The following is a 21,249-nucleotide window of genomic DNA, read 5'->3' on the forward strand; positions in this document are numbered from 1 at the left end:
GTAGTTTAAAGCTCAAAACGGTGTAGTTTTGGAGTCCAAAACGACGTAGTTTAATGTTATAAGGGTCTAAAGTGAGAGAAAATCAAAGTTCAGGGGGCCTAAGTGAGAGTTTTGAAAATTCAGGAGGGGTATGTCAAAACGGCTGAAAGTTCAGAAGGGTTTTCTGAAGTTTTCTCAAATTTTTATTTGATAATAGTTTTAATTTGGAGTGCATTGATAAAATTTAAATTTTGAAGAACAATTTTAATGAAAAGTGATACCTCAAAAATCTCTAGAACATTTTTTTTTCCCCTTTGTTTTGATACATTCTGAACACATTACATTAGCAAATTATCACTAAAATACATTAGCAGGTTACCAATGCCTCATGTCCATTGCAAATTATTACAAATTTACATGCTTTACTATTCCTTCCAATCGAACAAATTCACTATTTTTTTTTTTTTCTCTACAAACAATAGAAAATTGTTTTATCTCTTAGACATTTTCTCACGCACACCTTTATTTTTTAAAATTGTTAACTATAATTTAAGAAGTGTAGCATTTATTTATGCATTGACATAGCATTGTCATTCCCAATAGGTAGCTCAATCGACTGGGACCACACTTAATGAAGTTGAGGTTACTAGTTCGAATCATCTTCTCCCTCTTGTGCGGACATGAAAAAAAAAAAAAAAAAAAAAAAAAACACATAGCATTGTCGTGTAAATTGATGATTAGTTACCACCGCTGAACCCCGAGCCATCTACTGATCCCGACAGTCAAATCTAGTATACAAGACCCCTTCCCAGGAGGTGGTTGGGGGTTGAATAACAAATAAGCTCGGTACCATGAAAGTTCAAAGTTTAAGACCATGAAATACCAATTCATTGCTGACGGCTTTACTAGACAAGCAGTCCAGTCAACTCCACCCCCCACGACACGCCAACATCTTCTTCTACTTCCCAATTTCCTTCTAATTTCCTTGCTTTCTAACAAACCAATCTCTTCTTTTTATGCTCAACCAACCAACACACCTCTTTCATTCTCTCTTCAACTGTTTTACATTACATCTCTTCTATTGATTCGTCTATTCCCCTGCCTTCCCTCTTCAGTACCTGAAACCAAACAGTTATTATATATTAGTCCATACATGCATACATATTTGTGATACAAAAAGAGCTGCAGAATATCTCCCCCATCACGTACCTAAAATGAACAGGTATGGGCACAGCACTCCTCTACTCCATTTCTGCTTATTTTTCTTCTTGTTATGTTCTGTGGTCTTCTCTGAATTACCCACAAACCAAAAAACCACCATGATCAGTCTTTCTAAGGCCATCATGAACAACACAGCTTTAATATGGGATGTGAACAAAGACCCATGTTCATGGAAAGGAGTTAAGTGCAGCACCCCTGGGAATTCTTCCATTGCCGAAATCTCTTTATCTGGGGTTTTCCCCTCATCAGATTTTCTACCTCTTCTTTGCCAGATAGATTCTTTGGTGAGTCTTGACCTCTCTAACAACGATCTGACTTCAATCCCAGATAAGTTTATCACAGATTGTGGTGCGATTGGAGGGCTGCAGCTCTTGAATATTAGCAGAAACAGCGTAGGTGGTCCTCTGCCTACGTTTCATGGTTTTGTTGGGTTGAAGTTCTTGGACTTGTCTTTCAATTCCTTGAGTGGAAGCATAAGTTTACAGTTTGAAGGATTGGTTGCCCTCAAAAGTTTGAATCTTAGTTTCAACCGTTTCAATGGCCTCATTCCTACCAACCTTGGGAAAGCCATGGCTTTGGAGCAGCTTCAGCTCTCTAACAATTCCTTCGAAGGTGGAATCCCTGATCAATTGATCGATTACCTGAATTTGACTCTGGTTGACCTGAGTCAAAATAATCTTTCTGGCCCTGTTCCTGTTAGAATTGGAGACCTCTCTAAGTTGGAAGTTTTGATTTTATCTACCAATTACTTGAGCGGGAAAATCCCAGAAACCCTTTCAAGTATCAAAAGCCTTTCACGTTTTGCAGCCCATCAGAACAATTTTGAAGGTAGGATTCCTAGCGGACTTACAAAATTCCTCAAGAAATTGGATCTTAGTTATAATAAGTTAACTGGGTCGATTCCTTCAGATATGTTTTTACCATCAAATTTACAGACTCTAGATTTGTCTTATAATTTGTTAACGGGATCGATGCCTTCAAACATATCTCAAAGCATGGTGAGGTTGCGATTGGGGAGCAATTCGCTTGATGGGACAATCCCTTTTGCAACATTTGGAGCACTTGAGAACTTGATGTACTTGGAGCTGGAAAACAATAGCCTGACCGGGTCGGTACCTCCGGATTTGGGTTCTTGCCGGAATTTGATGTTGTTGAATTTGGCAGGGAACAAACTGAATGGTGCATTGCCGGTACAGTTGGGTGGACTTAGCCAACTTCAAGTTATGAAGATTCAGTCGAACAAGCTGGTTGGAGAAATCCCAGTTGAAATTACCCGGCTACAGAGATTATGGATATTGGATATGAGCTGGAATTCGCTGAATGGTTCGATACCTTCCACGATTTCGAGCTTGCAAGGCCTTATGATCTTGAATTTACAAGGTAACAATCTCAGTGGTTCAATACCCGAGACTATTGTCAGCATGGATTCTCTGTTAGAACTCCAGCTTGGAGGAAACCAACTTATTGGTAAGATTCCAGGGATGCCGGTAAAGCTGCAGATTGCTTTAAATCTCAGCTCCAACCTCCTTGAAGGGCCTATTCCAGAAAGTCTTAAGCTACTTACTGGATTAGAAGTTTTGGATCTCTCAAACAATAAATTGTCAGGAGAGATGCCACCATATCTGACCCAAATGGCAACCTTGAGAAAGTTGCTTCTTTCGAACAACCAGCTCTCTGGAATTATTCCAGAGTTTAATCCATGGCTTACGTTTGATGCAAAGGGAAATAAGGATCTTATTAACGCTACAACATCGAAGGCTTCACCAAATACTTCACCAAATACTTCACCAAAATCAGCCCAGAAGGGAAAATCACTTAATTTGTCTTTTCTGGATGAATCAGTTGCTAGTGCTTTGGGTATTGGGTACGTTGTTGGGATAGTCATTGGCATTGCTATATCAAGGAACTGGGTTGTACAATTAAAGAGCAAGTTGAACATATGATTCCTTCATGTATATATGTCTGCGCTTATGTAAAATAAAAGCAAACAAGTCTTAAATTGAATTTCATATTAAATCATAAGTTATAAGTTTATACAAAATAACGTGTCTATTCAAGCGGATTTTGGCTCTATTGCTTGGATACATTAATCATTTGTAAATGAACAAGATTACTCGCAAATAGGTTTGGGCTCAGCATGGTTAAGCTCGACTTGAGCTTTGTTTATTAGCTGAATTTATGCTTGATTATTAATTAAACAATACAAATTCATATAAAATTCGACTCGGTTATGTGTGTATTAATAAAAATAACTTGTATAATACGCAGCATACATATGTGAAAGTTAAATGTTCTGACCCCAACATGCAAAATAAACAATATAATGTAGTTTATAATATTAAATTAAAAATACTTTAATTATATGAATCATAAAGCGCAATAATTATAAAATCATTCCAAACACATCAACACAACAACAAAGAAAAAAACCTTTGCGGACAGTCAAATCCATACCCAACACTATTGTCGATATGGATTCTCTGTTAGAAGTCCAGCTTGAAGGAACTTAGCGGTAAGATTCCAAGGATGCCAGTAAAGTTGCAGATTGCTTTAAATCTCAGCACCAACCTGCTTGAAGGGTTTATTCCAAATCATCTTTCAAAACTTTCTGCATTAGAAGTTTTGGATCTCTCAAAACAATAGCTCTCTGGAGTTATTCCAGAGTTTAATCCAGAGTTTAATCCACGGCTTACGTTTGATGCAAAGGGAAATAAGGATCTTACATAAGTGAAGCAAAAGCAACGTTATTTAGATTTTTTCATATGTCGTTTTAGCAGCTTGCCGGGATAATCTTAGATAAGTGAAGCATGCTTTCTAGTGATACTATCTATTGAGAAACCTAAAACTTCTGTAATGACAATAATGGAAGCAAATGCAATAGAATTGAAAAACATTTTTCTTTTTCCACAAACCCTAGAGAATCTCCTATGTTTTTCAACTTAGAATTCTATTTCAACTCGTTATGGTATCCTTTCATAAAAAGCCTGAGTCATAATACTTTATTAATGTTGTGACGTGAGAAAAGGAGTAAGGACTTTTTGAGTACACACTCTTAACTGACTGAGAATAAATCCAAATAAAGAAAATAAAAGATCACATTTAATATGTTGGTCCGTGCACTTTGGGTTTTGAAGCTTTATCTCATTATTGCAAAAACAATTGGCCATGAGAAATAAATTTGATCTCCATGCAAAGACTCCATGCTTGAGTCTCGACTATACATGTAAATTGCCAAACCCCGTGGGGTAGGTCACCCCACTCCACGAACCTCAAGCCATATAATGGTTTCAACTACCAAATTTGGTGGCCACAATCACTCTCCGAATATTAGGTAACTTAACCATACCCTTCGGATAAAGGGATAGTCGGTTACCCCACCCCTCAACCTCGAGCCATCTAGTGGTTTTAAAAGCCAGATTTGGTGGCCACAATTACTCTATGTATAGACTATAGTAAGTAACTTGACCATAAACTTGGGGTAAAGGGATGGTCGATCACCCCACCTTTGAACTTCGAACCATCTAATGGTTTCGACTATCAAATTTAGTGGCTATGATCACTCTATATGGTGGTTGGAGGTGGGTCCAATCAAAGACGGGTTTTGTGAAAAAAAAAAAATTTGGGATGGAGGAAAAAGACTATTTGGCAACCCAAAAATGCACTAAGGTGGCATTTCAACTTCTTCAATACCACTGCGAAAGCTAGACAATTTTCTTCTCTCGCGAGGAATGATTAAGCGAATTTGCGTACACCACTTGACAAAATTATAGAAAATTATAGAAAATTTTAGTTATATCACAATGATGTTGCTCTTAGAATTTAACTGGTATAATGGGGTTCGAACAAGAAGCAGCTCTGCTCAAGAAGTTAGCACCATGACTAAACCAAACTTTGTCCAAAAGGACAAACAAAAAAACAAAAACAAAATCTGTCTTTTACATCCATGCGATGCAGCAAGGGGTAAAGAGAACGAGGAAAAAATTGGCCAAAGGTGAAGCTATTGGAAAATTGATCATATAAAGAAACATGGAAAGGAAGAGAGAAACATATTGGCGAAATATAGAGTTCCAGACTGCAGAAGTTTAGATTCAGAAATTGGAAGAAGCCATCGTAAGCCTATCTAACACGATTGTAGTCTTTCAAAGATATGAATGTTGCCTGAGCACATTGCAAGCCACATGGCCTATGATGTTTCTCTCTTCTCCACTGCAGAATCATATGAAACAGTAAAGAAGAAAAGTAAATATATATGCATATGAAACCACTAGGTGGCCAATAGAGAGAGAGTGAACATATTAAACAAGCATGGCCGTACCTTACTGTGGAATCTTCTCATGGAACATCAAATTGCTATCACCCATTTTGCCTCTTCAATTTGAGCTATTGCAGCTCTCAGCTAGAACATGGCAGTGAACTTTAAATAGTCAGTTGCTCATCTCTAAAGCTCTTGATTATCAAGCATATCGATTCGTCATCTGGGGACATCAGATAGAATTGACAACAGTCAGTCTACTTTAGCATAAACTTAATGCACAAATTTGACCCCCAGGAGATTCAAAATGATCTGAAATCAATTCAATCCCCAAACAAAGTCCAGTCTTAACTCATCCTTTAAGAAGATGGAAGCAATTACCTGTGGGGTCTTAACCATCTGAAAATTTTGATCTCGTTTGATGAGCAAGCTTCGGAGTTTCTTCCAACAATTTGAAGAAATTAGATAGAATAGTCGAATCATAGTGTGTCTCTCTCTCAACCAACCACTCCTCTTTCAGTTGAACATTGACATCCCTGTATAACAGAGTGATTCATAGAATGAAAAACTAAGGATATTTAAGACGAAGAAAAGGCAAGAAGGGAAATATAATTGAAGCATTCTCTATGGCGAAGCCTCCACCAGGAAATAAAATTCACTACCAAGAAAAATAGCAAAGGGAAAAATAAAAATAAAAAGGAACTGCATTACCTCCTCAGGGCAAGAACTTTGTGATTCCTTCGCAGGTAATCAGCATACTTTGTAAGGGCATCTTGTGCATACTGTCTGCCCACAGTTCTCACCGCAGCAGCATTTAGTAAATTTTCCAATGAACCATGCTTTTTTAAAAGCTTTAGGGCAGTCTTTCGACCAAATCCAGGAGCCACATGCTGGATCCCAGGAACACCATCAACCTCATCACCTATGATGCATCCTACAAAAAAGAAGCTCCATTTAGATAATGAAGATAAATAAAATACATTATAGCCAGTGAATTCACAAATGGGATCAGTCTTATTAGATGATGCAAGTGGTAGATTTGTTCTCTGTTCTTATTGAGGTGGTATTCACATGATGAAGACAGTCTGGAAAGGAAATAATGTTTGAATTCTTCTTCTTGTTTGTCATTGTTTGTATCTACTTTTTTCCAATACAACGTTGGAGAAAGTATTTGTATCAACTAGATCAATATCCAATATCTTGAGTCAATCTCAGCATTTTACTTTAACATAGGAAAAGGTAAAAGTAATGCAGAAAAAGCAATATATCAAAAAACGTGTCTGCAATAGGTCATGGATAATATAATGTTAACATGAATATCACCAAATTGCATCTCATACTTACTAAGGCTCAAATCACAGCATGGATCACAATTATACTGAGCTATGTAGTGCTTTAGGGTGTAAAAGGACCATCGGTCTAAATCTTCCAAAGGCATAACAATTTGGACATCTTCTGAAATCAATTGCTTGAAATCTTTATCAGGAGAGGCAATTACCACCCTGTAGCCTCTTTGTAGAACTTGTCCTACAAGTGTAGCTACAACATCATCTGCTTCATGGCCTTCAACTTTTATGAGCTGCACGATTATGCTCTCAATAATGAAAAGAATAAACTACACCATAAAAATGTTTGTCTTTTTTTGCACAAAAAATAAAATTTAATGATAAAATAGATAATATTCAAAATGTTTCAGGAATGTTGGACCAAAGGATCAATATTTATGACTCTAACCAACAATAATAAGCAAAAAGAGCCACTGGTCTTCCACTGTTGCCTCCAAATTACCAGATCCTTATTTGTCCATAATGATAAGTATATGCACTCAAGTAGTAGTAGCAAAATGAAGTTGATAGCAAAATCCTCTCACGGTCCTCAAAACTTTTATAATCCATTTTCCTCCAAGACACCACAAAAAGCACGAAGGTACCATTTTCTGCACAGCATCACTCCGAGTGTTGCCAGCGGCCCACCAACAAGCATACAAATCAACTACTCATTGTCTAGATATGACCCAAGACAACCCAAATCGACTGAAGAAAACATTCTAAATGGCACAAGCAACCTCACGATGAAGCAAAAGATGGTCTGCAGACTCCCCAAGCTATCCTAAGGCAATAATAAACTGAACAACACCAAGCTATTCTAGGCCAATGAGATTCAGCAACTATTTGGGGGCAGAATCATTTTATGAGTTGAATTTTCCATCTATTGTAGTCTTCCTAGCAATAGAAAATAATCACAAGTTCGGTTACTAATTTCAACACAAATTACAATTTGTCAAGTTTATTTAGCTACCTACATATATGCGATCTCTCTACAATCTAAACAGCCAAATAGACAGCAGTTGTCATTAGCTATAATTCTTTACAAACACAATTGTTTAGAAGTTATTGAAGCATAGTACAATTCTTCAACACTTCTTACCATACAAGGTTCTTCAGATTCATTAGACTATCAAGCGTATTCATAAAAATGTAAAAAACTTAAAAAGACTATAGTCATAAAGAAGGTTCACCCACTGGCACGTTGCATTTGCTGAGAACATCTGTGATGACTCCATGCGACCTTCCAACATGACCCATTGAATATCTTTGTGAAGCTGTTACTTGTCTTACGAATTTTGTCCTGTGTGCTTTATATGAAGGTAACAACTGTCTGCGATGCTCACTACCCCTTTCCCCATCAAGAACCTGCAAACCCATACTCTATTAATTAGACAAACATATCCTAACTTAAAGTAATTGACAAAATCAAGAACCTAAAAGGAAATTCAACTTTGAAATGTAGAACACACTGCAAATATCTCCACATGTAACTCATGCAACAGATTTGCGCTGGAAATTATGATATGAGCTTCATTACCAGCATCCCTACTCTAGGATACACCCAACAGACATTCACTACAAAAGAAAACAGGAAAACAAACGTGACAGACAACAAAGCAGCATCTCTACAATATAATATTTAGAGAGGATGAATCAAAACCCCATACACATATGCAAACACATATTCGATTATCACTCATTTCTTCTATAATGGAAACTAGTAATCACATCCCAAGAAAGTGATACTCTTGCATACTAGAAAAGCACTCTCGGCTTTGGATTTATCGTTCTTATTCTCCTACATCCTATAAATGACGCTAGTATCATCGTTTTACTTGGCAAAGTGACCCAGGAGTTGCAGTTGAAATATGATAGCTGAGCTCCCAAAAATTGAGCAGCAGGCATTGAAGCCAACATGGCAATGATGTAGTTTGACTAATTACTCGTAGAAAAAACTTTGCTTGATCTCTATTTGCACCGTTTTATACAATTAAGGCATATTTGCAACAAACAAACAAAGTATTTAATCCCTGAAAATGGAAGCTAATTAGCTAAGTACTCACAAGCATTTACTAATTATGGTTTAAAACATTACTTTTACCTTGTTTTGCTGATTCCCAGATATTATAAAACACTAAAATCCAACAAAAGAAAAAAGAAGAAAACTGCAGTCTACATCATCGGAGGCTGCTTCATCAAAACAGATAATTCTTTTGGTAAAACGAGAATTAGAAGCTCAAATGAAAAGCCACAGAAGATACAAGTAATCAAAAAGTTAGACGTAAGAGAGAGAGCTAACAGCAATGACAGGGTCGCTAAGGCTGACTTGAGAGAAGAAAAGAGAGACCCAACGACCAAAAGCACGCAAGCTGGGCGTGCTTCCCACATAACAGAGAGGACTAACGTCCAAAAAGAACACCCTTTTCCTGCCTGTCTTCTTCTCTTCTCTCTCAGGCAGAAATTGCCCACCAACTGTTCGATCAAAAGCCTCAGAAACCGAAGCAGAAGCAGAAGCAGCGATAGCACCAAGCCTCCCTGCTTCCGTTTCCCTTGCTTTCCTTTTGGTCGGTGCCACTGCCGCTGCTTCCAATTTGGGAGTCCTACACGAGAAAGAAACGGGTGGTAATGGGCTGCGAGAGAGACAAGGCTGAATGTGAAGGTGGGTAAACACCGCGATTTGTACCATCATCGCCCAACTGATATCGTCTTCCACGCTTGTCTTTCCTGCGCCTCGTCATGTACTTGGGAACTGGCACTTGTATGACTGGGCATGGGCCTAAAAAAAAAAGCCCAGCCTGACCTTTCCTCACCACAAGAAATGGAAAAGACTAACGGAAATAATTACATTTTCCTCAGATTCGACAACAGAAAATTGCTTTTAATTCGCCATGCGTTTAATCTCTTATAAAAAATAGAGTAATAAGAGGCTTTCTTGAGTCCTCTTAAATGTGATGCATATTTTTTCTATTTTAAGTGATGCATATGTTATAATAGTTTTTTTGACGGTCAGAGATATGAGAAATTAGTAATGATATAAGGAAGATTATAATTTTTTTAGAGTTTTTCCAAATATGATACGGCATTTAGAATCACTAATAAATCAAAATTTAGTAATAATCATATCAAATTCAATGATGATTTTAAAATTTACATCATATTTGGGAAGACTCTAGAAAGCGAATAAAGAGTTTGAGAAAAGAGAGAATAATCTTCTGAGAATATTTCTTTTATGGTGAGGTTTGGATGTTTATACTGAGTAGGCAAGGTATTCGAATTGTTTAGGCCCATTAGTGTTGCCAAGCCCACATGTTTTCATATCATTTAAAAAGATAACAAGACGAGAACGAAATAATGTAATAATGTAATGTGATATATACACCATTAAATATTACAAAATAAATTTTAAATTATAAAATAACTTCTCTCAATTTCTAAGTAAAATTGACATGCATTTTTAATCAAGTGGACTCTTGGGCCTGGGTTTAAAGAGTAATCCTCAGGCCGAGACTAAATTGGCAATGCCTAAGCCCAGTAGGTGTTAGTTCGCCTAAAACCAACCAACTGTCACGGACAAACTTTAACGGTTTGCGAGGGAGAGTTCAATTTACAATTTTAACCCAAAAATATGGGGATGAAATTGTAATTTAACAAGCAAACCAAACACGTCATAATAACTTCGCTGACCGGTGAGAGGTGGTTGAGACCTCCGCCCTCCTTCGATGCGTTCGAGAAATCGAAATTAACTCTCCAACCCAACAAATACCACCAAAGCACGCACACTCACAGACGCATACACTCTCCCAGCAACACGCCAATGAGCGCCCAAATGGCTCACCTTCTCGGCACCTCCTTCGTGCCCTCCGCCACCGCGCTGCGCAGGGGCCCCGGCCTCCACGCTGTTACGGGGCGCAACGGGAGCAGTTGCGCCACGCGAATCCAGGCGAAGATCCGGGAGATCTTCATGCCGGCGCTCAGCTCGACCATGACGGAGGGGAAGATCGTGTCGTGGATGAAGTCCGAGGGAGACAAGCTGTCCAAGGGCGAGAGCGTGGTCGTGGTGGAGTCCGACAAGGCTGACATGGACGTCGAGACCTTCTACGATGGTTACCTCGCTGCCATTATGGTTGATGAGGGTGGCGTCGCCCCCGTTGGCTCCGCAATCGCCCTCCTCGCTGAGTCCGAGGCCGAGATCGCTGAGGCCAAGTCTAAAGCCTCCGCCAACTCTTCCTCCTCCACTTCTCCTCCTCCTCCTCCTCCTTCTCCATCGCCAGTCGCTGAACCGGAGAAGATTGCGGTGAATGTTGCTCCCGTGGCGCCACCTGTTGCGGTGACGGTGGCGTCCACACACCCCGCTTCCGAGGGAGGGAAGAGGGTGGTGGCGTCCCCCTACGCGAAGAAGCTCGCGAAGGAGCTGAAGGTGGAGTTGGGGAGGATCGTAGGGAGTGGGCCAATGGGTAGGATTGTGGCCAAGGACGTCGAAGCTGCTGCTTCGACTGCTGCTGCTGACTTGGCGCCTATCGGTTCTTCGGCGCCTGCGGTGGCTCCGGCAGGGATTGAGCTGGGGACGGTGGTGCCGTTCACGACGATGCAGGCAGCGGTGAGTAGGAACATGCTGGAGAGTCTGGCCGTGCCATCCTTCAGAGTCGGGTACACTATCACCACCAACGCGCTTGATGCTCTGTACAAGAAGGTAATGTTGTTGCTAGTTAAGAAATGATGGTTGGCATGGTTTGGAAGAATGGTGGATTTTTTATTTTTCCGAATTGCAATGGTGCAGTTGATGCATAAATCATGCATTAATTTCTGTGCAAGGAAGTGAACTATTAGGAAAATTGAAAATATTTGGGTTGAAAATGTAGATTTTGGGTGGTTAAAATGTTGACTTTTGTTGATTTAGGTTTCGTTCGGCTACCGCTTAAGAAGTCTTGATCACTGGGGTTTTGAATAGGAGAATTGTTATGAGATAGTGCGAGTATCGTAGATTGGGGGAGTTTAACATGTTGCTTTGTTGTTTGTTTTGTTTCAATTTAGCCGCTACTTTTGAATTGTTTCTTACGATCATTGTTTATAGAGTTTGTCCTATGTGCATTTAGCTGCTTCTTGAGAATGTCTTCATGATCTATAAGAAGATTCTATCGTGTGCAAGGAGTATAGATTAGGATGTTGACATGATAATGTAATTTTTATTTTGTTTACATTCAGCTGCAACCTAAGACTTGATACTCTAATGAGACTGCTGAGTTCATCATTGGTTTCAATAATTCATGGAAAAATGAGCTGTAGAGTAATTCATTAATGTTTTATTATTAACTTCTGTCTAGTGATTGATTATTAGTGTAAATTATGTTCATTAGATCAAGTCAAAGGGAGTAACCATGACGGCATTGCTGGCCAAGGCAACGGCGCTTGCTTTGGTTAAACATCCTGTTGTGAATTCTAGTTGCAGAGATGGTAAGAGCTTTACTTATAACAGTAGCATCAACATTGCAGTTGCTGTAGCTATAGATGGTGGATTGATTACACCAGTGCTTCAGGATGCTGATAAGGTTCTTGTTAATCTACTTTTGGCTCTGCTGTTGGTTTTTTTCTGGATATGAATGGTTTTTTAATTGTAAATGATGTATATTTTAGGTCGACATATATTCATTGTCAAGAAAGTGGAAGGAATTAGTTGATAAGGCCCGGGCCAAGCAGCTACAGCCTCATGAATATAATACAGGTATAGCTATCACACGCTTGTGTTTTTGTTTGACCATACAAGACGTCTCTATGTTGAGAACTTATTGTTTCATATATCAATTACATTCCACTACATGGGCATGCTTTCTTCTTCCAGATTATGTTCAGCATTTGATCTTCTTATGGTAAAAGACCTCGACATATATAAGATTTTGGGCTGATATAAGCAAAGTTCCAAAATATTATATTCAGGTGGCCTTCATGAAATGCCAACATAATATTTCAATACTTTATGGAGAGATTAAAAAGGAAGGGTGGAAATGTCAGTGAAATCGCACGCTTGAATTGTTAGAGAAGGGGTAATTATGTGGGATGAGTTATGGAGAAGGATAAAAAGCCCATTGATTGGGCCTGGGGGTGTAGGACATTTGCCTTGGATAATTTTTATTTGTATTCTTAATGCCATGCAACTATAGCAAAGAAACTGACACTTTTTTTTATATTCTTCAACTGACAAAAACTTCAAATTCTCTTTTCCAATTTTTTTTTTTTTTATATTGACAGTTGTAAGAATGTATTGGGAAGTTTTGATTATTTAACCCAAGCATAATATGGAACATTTAATGGTGTTGTTTCCACCTCTGTGTTGTTATACTGCTTCACATTGTTCAAGTAGGGCTCAAATTGCTTTAGTTAGTTCCCATGACTACCAGCTAACTGAATGTCTAGTGATATGTGCAATGCAATTTGCAAATAGCAAGTATTGGTTGTTGCCTTAAGTACCAAGACTGAGATTAGTTCTTCGGGGACGGGTTAGCATGCCTCTGTACCCACTTTAACTCAACCTCAATTTCAGGCCTTCAAAGTTAGCCGGGGCTCAATCCAGGTCCCTAGAAGAGCAAACATATCTTTAGGATGTGCCTTGAGTCTTCCAGCCTGATGGTGGTGATTTTTTAGCTTAAAGAATCAGTAGAGATAGGCTGCATGATGGAACAACATTATGGATAATTTTGACTTCCTGACCACCATCCTCTGATTTGGCATGATTTGGGCTCTCTGATTCTCCAGATTTATCTTCAAAATTAATTTGCAAGATCCTTGGCTCAATGGAGTGTGGGAATCATAATGTGTAAAGTTTATACTATCAACTGTTTCTTTGATACCCCTCAAACCAGATTTATAGCTTCAGTTTTCGCCACTATGAGTGACGACAGTACAGATTATATGGGGATCTTGGGCAAAAAGGCGATTTTGTTAGATTGCCGCTTGTGATGATTACTTTGATGTGTTACTTTTACTTTGATATCAAATATGCTGTAACTTGTGATACTGATTATTTATTTCTTAAATAAATTATGTTTAGAGTTCTTCATTTTTGAGGTTATCCTGTAATTTAATTTGGTCTCTGATACTTTTTTTTTTTTTTTTTGGTCTCTGATACTTTTAATCAGTCGTTGCTTGCTTGCTTGCTATCAAACAGATTATGCTCATGCTATTTTTCTGATGCTTTCCCATTGTGTTCTTTTTCTGCTTCTGTAGGTACTTTCACTCTTTCTAACCTTGGGATGTTTGGTGTTGATCGGTTTGATGCCATTCTACCACCTGGAACGGTAAATTTTTATTTTTATTTTTTTATCTTTAAAACCCATGTATGAACATTTTCCTCTCTGCTAGTTTAGTTTCTCCATGAGAGAGATGATTTTTTTGGCGGACTAAATTGTGTTAGTGGATATGTTATGTCTGGATTTAATTGATGCAGGGAGCTATCATGGCTGTTGGAGCATCTCAGCCCACAGTTGTTGCTAGCAAGGATGGTAGGATAGGCATGAAGAACCAGATGCAGGTAACAAATCAAAATTCACATTTTTTCAGTTTCAAGTTTTAGAGTTAGTTTGAGAATTCTTACGCTGGGACTATGCAATATATTATATGCAGGTAAATGTTACAGCAGATCATCGTGTAATCTATGGTGCTGATCTGGCTTCATTCTTGCAAACCTTGGCAAAGATTATTGAGGATCCCAAAGATCTTACCTTCTAGTTTCCCTTTCCTTGTCATATGGAGATATTTTCCCCCTAATATGTGCCAAAGGCTCGTGGTCGGGTAGACTCATGGGAGAAATTTAGAAGCTAGTCACCTCTGTTCAGGAAACAGGAGCAGAATTTTGAAGAGCAAAGTTTATTTGAGTTCTAGGTTCTTCAATTTTTATTTGCCTGATTTTTCAGACATTATAGGTTTTTCAGTTTGATGTTGTCATAAATTATGGTTGTTTATTGCTGCCCAGTATATCAAATTGTACCGTTCATTGTTGTCTTGTGATCAGATTTTCTTCTTTAGTTTGCTGAAGCACGTATCTCTCCTGAGATTTCAAGTGCATGTTCTTCAAGTTGAATGGATATAGCCGAACAGAAATTCTGGGTCTCTGTTCATTCAATTTTGGTTCATTTTGCAGTGTTAAATCAGCAAACTATTTAACAATTGTTCGAGCCAAGAAACTGTGTTTGCTGTTCTTTTATATATCAACATCTAGAGGTCGGTGAATATTTGGTGCAGTTGTGAAAGATATGTTTAGACAGGAGCTTGGCTTCTGAGTTCTGGCCCCATTGATGCAGGATTGAAAGATGAGCAGAAGTGAACCAATAAGGCAATAATTCAATCAAAGCCAGACTTGCTATATATCTATTATACATGATAAGAAAAGAATTATAAAATACCAGTTAACTTCAAAACGTTTCCAATACTAGCATGGAAAGAAAAGCTTTTCCCTTTTACATATACTCTAGTGGGAAATGAGTATAGAAGTGCAAGACGTTCCATCTCATGAGGCTATGCTTTTTTATCTTGCATTGAGGAGCATCCGCAGCACATTCTTCATCTTCGGCCTTGCATCTGGTGATACATTTACGCAACCAAGAGCAACCTTGAGGACTGCAAGCATCTGACTTCTGATGGCGAGTGATGTTCTACTGACATTGGAGTCGAGGATGCGATCCCATTTATCTTGCTTCACTGAGTTACTCAACATCCACTTGGCCAGCTCAGTTCCCTCGCTAACGGCTCGCTTTCCTGTCAGCAATTCCAGGAGAACAACTCCGAAGCTGTAAACGTTCCCGGCCATTGTTACCCTCATCGTGTAAGCATACTCTGCCAACCGACAAACAAATACATTGAGAGGTTTAGACACTTAACAGTAACAGATTGATTTTACTACAGTAATCAAATTCAGAAAGGATTGAAACATCAAACAAGCAACAATATCAGATTTATGTACTGCTGTTACATGATATAGAAATGTATTTCTGTAAGATGAAGCAAAGAGTTCCTCACCTGGAGGAACATAGCCAACAGAACCAGCGACCATAGAAAGGCTTCCATTGCTCTTGGAGGGATCAATCACCTTGTATAGCTCAATGTCTCCAACCTGAGGTTCCTTGAGGGACTTCAGCATGATGTTACTGCTTGATAGGTCAAGGAGTAGTATCGGACCACAAGTGCATCCATGCAGAAAAGCCAGACCCTGAGCAACTCCAACTGCTATACTGTATCTGCTTGCCCAATCCAGAGCATTTCCCGGGCTACCATGGAGAATGTCGAAAAGGGTTCCCTTCGGAGCAAATTCGTAGAAAAGATAAGCATTGTCAACTGTCAAAACATAGGCTAAAGGAGTCATGACATTTGAATTGCTCAGTTTCCCCAAGACCTCCAGCTCTCGCCAGAATTTATCATGGCTGCCCAACTGGAATATCTTGTCACTCCAGTTAATCCTCTTGACAAAGTAGCTTGATCCAGATGGCATGATGGCTTTGTAGTAGGTTGAAAACTTGGTCTTCAACGTGACATTTGATGGGTTAGCAACTGCTTCCATAGCTTTGGTGAAGTCGATATTCGATCGGTGGATCCCATTGGCAGTTAATAGACTCCCTTGGAGGACCTGAGGAGGAGGGAGATCTTCTGCTGATTGTGATTGCGATTGCTCATCATTAACCCTGTAATAGCGCCTTGAGATTGATACAGTAACGCCAATGACTACCCCAATAGCGAAAAGAGCAGCTGCGAACCCAATCACCAAACCTGCAGTAACTGATTTTCCCTTCTTGGCTGATTTTGGTGAAGTGTTTGGTGTTGTAGCGTTAATAAGACCCTTATTTCCATTTGCATCAATCGTAAGCCATGGACTGAACTTTGGAATAATTCCAGAGAGCTGGTTGTTCGAAAGGAGCAACTTTGTCAAGGCTGCCATTTGAGTCAGATATGATGGTATCTCTCCTGACAATTTATTGTTTGAGAGATCCAAAATTTCTAATCCAGTAAGTTTTGAAAGACTTTCTGGAATTTCCCCTACAAGGAGGTTGGTGCTGAGATTTAAAGCAATCTGCAGCTTTACTGGCATCCTTGGAATTAAACCACTGAGTTGGTTTCCTCCAAGCTGGAGTTCTAACAGAGAATCCATGCTGGCAATAGTGTAGGGTATTGAACCACTGAGTTTGTTACCTTGTAAAATCAGGTTAGTAAGGCTTTGCAAGCTTGAAATCGTGGAAGGTATCGAACCATTCAGCGAATTCCAGCTCATATTCAATTTCGATAATTTTGGTAGCTGGGTAATTTCAATTGGGATTTCTCCAACCAGCTTGTTCGACTGAAGCTCCATAACTTGAAGTTGGCTAAGTCCACCCAACTGTCCCGGCAATGCACCATCCAGTTTATTCCCTGCCAAATTCAGCAACAGCAACTTCCTGCAAGAACCCAAATCCGGAGGTACTGACCCGGTCAAGCTATTGTTTTCCAGCTCCAAGTACATTAATTTCTCAAGTTTTCCAAATGTTGCAGTAGGGATTGTCCCATTAAGCAAATTGCTCCCCAATCTCAACCTCACCATGCTTGGAGATATGTTTGAAGGTATCGGCCCCGTTAACAAATTATAAGAAAAATCTACAGTCTGCAAATTTGATGGTGACAACATATCTGAAGGAATCAACCCACTTAACTTATTATAACTAAGGTCCAAGTTCCTGAGGAATGTTGTAAGTCCACTAGGAATAGTACCTTCAAAATTGTTCTGATGGGCTGCAAAACGTGAAAGGCTTTTGATACTTGAAAGGGTTTCTGGGATTTCCCCGCTCAAGTTATTGGTAGATAAAATCAAAACTTCCAACTTAGACAGGTCTCCAATTCTAACAGGAACAGGGCCAGAAAGCTTATTTTGATTCAGGTCAACCAGAGTCAAATTCAGGTAATCGATCATTTGATCAGGGATTCCACCTTCAAAGGAATTCTTAGAGAGCTGAAGCTGCTCCAAAGCCATGGCTTTCCCAAGGTTGGTAGGAATGGGGCCAGTGAAATTGTTGAAACTAAGATTCAAACTTTTGAGGGCAACCAATCCTTCAAACTGTAAACTTATGTTTCCGTTCAAGGAATTGAAAGACAAGTCCAAGAACTTCAACCCAACAAAACCATTAAACGTAGGCAGAGTACCACCTAACCCGTTTCTGCTAATATTCAAGAGCTGCAGCCCTCCAATCGCCCCACAATCTGTGATAAACTTATCTGGGATTGAGGTCAGATTGCTGTTGGAGAGGTCAAGACTCACCAAAGAGTCTATCTGGCAAAGAAGAGGTAGAAAATCTGAGGAGGAGAGGGAAACCCCAGATAAAGAGATTTCGGTAATGGAAGAATTCCCAGGGGGGCCGCATGTAACTCCTCCCCATAAACATGGGTCTTTGTTCACATCCCATATTAAAGCTGTGTTGTTCATGATGGCCTCAGAAAGACTGATCATGGTGGTTTTTTGGTTTGAGTGTAATTCAGAGAAGACCACAGAAGATAACAAGAAGAAAAATAGGCAAAAATGGAGTAGAGGAGTGCTGTGCCCATACCTGTTCATTTTAGCTACGTGATGGGGGGAGATGCTCTGCAGCTCTTTTTGTATCACAAATATGTATGCATGTATGGACTAATATAACAACTGTTTGGTTTCAGGTACTGAAGAGGGAAGGCAAGGGAATAGATGAATCAATATAATAGAAGTAGAAAAGTTGCAGAGAGACTGAGAGAGGTGTCTTGACCGAGCATAAAAATAAGAGATTGGTGTGTTGTTGTTGGTTGGGTATTTGGGTTTGTTTGAAGGCAAGGAAATTTGTGGGAAATTGGGAAGTGGAAGAAGATGCTGGCGTGTCGTGGGGGTGGGGGTGGAGTTGACTGGACTGCTGGTCTGCAACTGCCAAAGACTAAACCAGCAATAGTCCACACAGACCAAAGTGGTGGGGTTTGCTTGCCTCAAACTTCTTTGCCTTGGGGGTTTTTGACTCCTTTTAACACACTTTGAAGAGTCACAAACTTTCCTTTTCGTTTATGAGATTTTGGGATGTGAAATGTGAACGTGCGTGTGTGTGTTTTGAAAGCACTCAAAGGGACATAGGCATGGAGCCCATCCCATACTTTGACTAAAAAGAAGCAGATTATTCAAACACGCGTAGCTGGCGATGACTCCAAGACAAGGACCCTATTTATGGCCATTTTTATTTTCCACGAAATTGCCCAACTTCTTGTTGGCTCTTTCCTAAGAGGAAGTGGAAGAATAACTGAGGCTCCATTAAGTTTGTAAGAACTAGGAAGGATGAAAAAGTGAGACAAAAAAAAAATATATATATATATATATATAGGTCCTTGAGAAATGACTTTTTTTTTTTGTTTTTGGTCAAAGTCACTCTTTATTAAAAAAGTATAAATATATTAAATATATATAACTTAAAAGACTAATTTTTTTTTTTTAATGTAAAAAAGAAAGGGGTGATTGCGAGTTGACCGGCCACCCCTTTGTGGGGGTGGCTCGCAAGTCACTCATTTCCTTAAAAAAAAAGTTACTTTTTTAATTGTTTTTTAGTTTTATGTATTTATGTTTTTTATTAAATGTGATAGGTGTCACCATTTTATTAGTACTATTATTGCAACTAATGAAATCTGTCAAATGTTTTAATGAAATTTGACTCCATGAACTAAATTGGTTTTTAGGAATATCTCAGAGATCTTTGAGTTCACTTTAATACGACATTGAACAATTTGTAATTTAAGTCAACCACATAGACTGATTTTGCATTTACCCCAAAAAATATAAAAAGAAACTCTACTTTTTATTTTATTTTTATTAAAGGGGGCACACGTTGCTTTTTTAATTGGGTATGACATGATAATACTCTTAAAAATTTAAGAGAAAATAGATAAAATGATCTATTTGATAGCAATTAAAACCTTAGAAAGTGAGTTGACAAAAATTTGTAGAGCGCCTTTTCCAACAAATATAAATATAAATATAAATATATATATATATATATATATATATATAATTTTCTATCTTATTCCTTGAGGGATGAAAGAGTTGAATGGTGGTGGAATAATTCTCATTTCTTGTTTGGCAGTAGAGAAGGATGACAGAAAATGAAGAATTTTATGAATTAAATTATGGTATTGTTCTTGTATTTGTGTCTCATTCTATTTTCCTCCTTCTTTTTTTTTTTCTTCTTTTTTTTTCCTATTCTTTTCCTGTTTTGTTTTGCTCTCACATTTGGAAGGATAAAATTTGTTGGAATAAATAAAGTTCTTCTTAAAATTGGGTTGAAGAAAATTTATTCAATCTATTTTTGTAAACTAATATACGTCATTAAAGTATATGATTCTCATTACATATAAGAATTAAAAATAAAAGACAAATGGAAATTTAATATGCTAAATTAGATAAATTTATTCCAAGAAACCCTTTGTCCATTATTTATTTATTTTTTGGGTGGGGAAACAGGAAAAGTGAATTACAAATGAGGGTCATTGTCACTTCTAATGAAAATAGAAGAAAGAAAGTGATAAAAAAGTGGGAATGTTACTAACCACTAGATTGGAAGCGGCCCATCTAACAATATGGTGTACACCAAAGTTAATACACATTGAAATTTTTAAAGCTTTCCATTTCGGGATGGAGAGCAACCGATCTTAGTCCTGGCTAGTGCTCTAGTCAGAGAAAAGAAGAGGGTCATTAATGGCTAGGATATATAGTAACCAAAAAATCACCTTCAATAACCAAAAACTGCTAGCAAGGCTGCATGAGGTAGGCATCCACAGCAGGAAGCTTCTGCCAGAAAATCCCTTTGATGGTTTGTCCAAATTTATTTGTCTTAGCATAAAACACCCGATTTTCCTCCTTTCTCCAAACTGTGGAAAACTCCCATCTATCTTCTCATTGGTCCATCCTCTCCAAGATCTTCTTCTCAATTCCACTCTCTTTATTTATTTATTTATTAAATTTTCCCTTTGTATGGAATCAGCCATATTGTCCATTTGGGAGCAGTGCTCTCCCAAATCACCAACGTTGAATACTGTAATACCTTGATGCTTAACTTGATTTAAATATTTCACAATTGGTATAATTGAGATTGGTATTGACTGAGTGTGGAATGATGGAGTTTTTTTAACCTTTTAGAATTCCTATAAGACCGAACGTCCAATTGGAACATCGAACGATCGAGTCCGAATGTTCGAATTGGATTGCAAACATTCCAGTGAGATGGCGAACGTTCGACATTGTAACCCTAACGTTTAATAATGTGTCAAGCAATTTTTTTTTTTTTTTTTTTTAAATGGACACCTCAACCCCATTGGACAGCCATTAGAGGTCTATAATTAAATTCATCCTTACATCTAGACCTCCCACTTTGGTTGCTTTTTTATCCTCTTAACTCTAAAGTGAGAAATAGAGAAGGCTCGGAGAAAGAAAGAAAGATAAAACCTTAATTATTCCCCTTTAAT

At 38.4% G+C, this 21,249-nt stretch overlaps 4 protein-coding genes across 4 annotated transcripts; 2 read left to right on the forward strand and 2 right to left on the reverse strand.

Moving 5' to 3' along the window:
• Positions 1-1,193: 1,193 nt before the first annotated feature.
• Positions 1,194-3,183, forward strand: LOC132185684 (LRR receptor-like serine/threonine-protein kinase RGI1). The gene has a single exon (XM_059599461.1). It carries the CDS (start codon positions 1,194-1,196, stop codon positions 3,141-3,143), a length of 1,950 nt encoding a protein of 649 aa, XP_059455444.1. The 3' UTR covers positions 3,144-3,183.
• A 2,005-nt stretch (positions 3,184-5,188) lies between these two features.
• LOC132184384 (uncharacterized) lies at positions 5,189-9,507 on the reverse strand. Its single transcript, XM_059598004.1, has 7 exons — positions 9,080-9,507; positions 7,975-8,145; positions 6,797-7,031; positions 6,164-6,386; positions 5,834-5,988; positions 5,516-5,675; positions 5,189-5,406 (listed from the first exon to the last, which is right to left on the reverse strand). Exons 1-5 carry the CDS (start codon positions 9,467-9,469, stop codon positions 5,844-5,846), a joined length of 1,164 nt encoding a protein of 387 aa, XP_059453987.1. The 5' UTR covers positions 9,470-9,507; the 3' UTR covers positions 5,189-5,406; positions 5,516-5,675; positions 5,834-5,843.
• Positions 9,508-10,481: 974 nt separating this feature from the next.
• LOC132183802 (dihydrolipoyllysine-residue acetyltransferase component 5 of pyruvate dehydrogenase complex, chloroplastic) lies at positions 10,482-14,893 on the forward strand. Its single transcript, XM_059597231.1, has 6 exons — positions 10,482-11,470; positions 12,135-12,326; positions 12,412-12,499; positions 13,999-14,069; positions 14,219-14,302; positions 14,395-14,893. The coding sequence occupies exons 1-6, from the start codon at positions 10,595-10,597 to the stop codon at positions 14,497-14,499; spliced, it is 1,416 nt and encodes a 471-aa protein (XP_059453214.1). The 5' UTR covers positions 10,482-10,594; the 3' UTR covers positions 14,500-14,893.
• A 217-nt stretch (positions 14,894-15,110) lies between these two features.
• Positions 15,111-18,732, reverse strand: LOC132183801 (LRR receptor-like serine/threonine-protein kinase GSO1). The gene is made up of 2 exons (XM_059597230.1): positions 15,787-18,732; positions 15,111-15,603 (listed from the first exon to the last, which is right to left on the reverse strand). The coding sequence occupies exons 1-2, from the start codon at positions 18,338-18,340 to the stop codon at positions 15,296-15,298; spliced, it is 2,862 nt and encodes a 953-aa protein (XP_059453213.1). The 5' UTR covers positions 18,341-18,732; the 3' UTR covers positions 15,111-15,295.
• Positions 18,733-21,249: the final 2,517 nt, after the last annotated feature.

Source organism: Corylus avellana, chromosome ca6 (assembly GCF_901000735.1).
Source record: "Corylus avellana chromosome ca6, CavTom2PMs-1.0".
Lineage (NCBI taxonomy): Eukaryota > Viridiplantae > Streptophyta > Magnoliopsida > Fagales > Betulaceae > Corylus > Corylus avellana.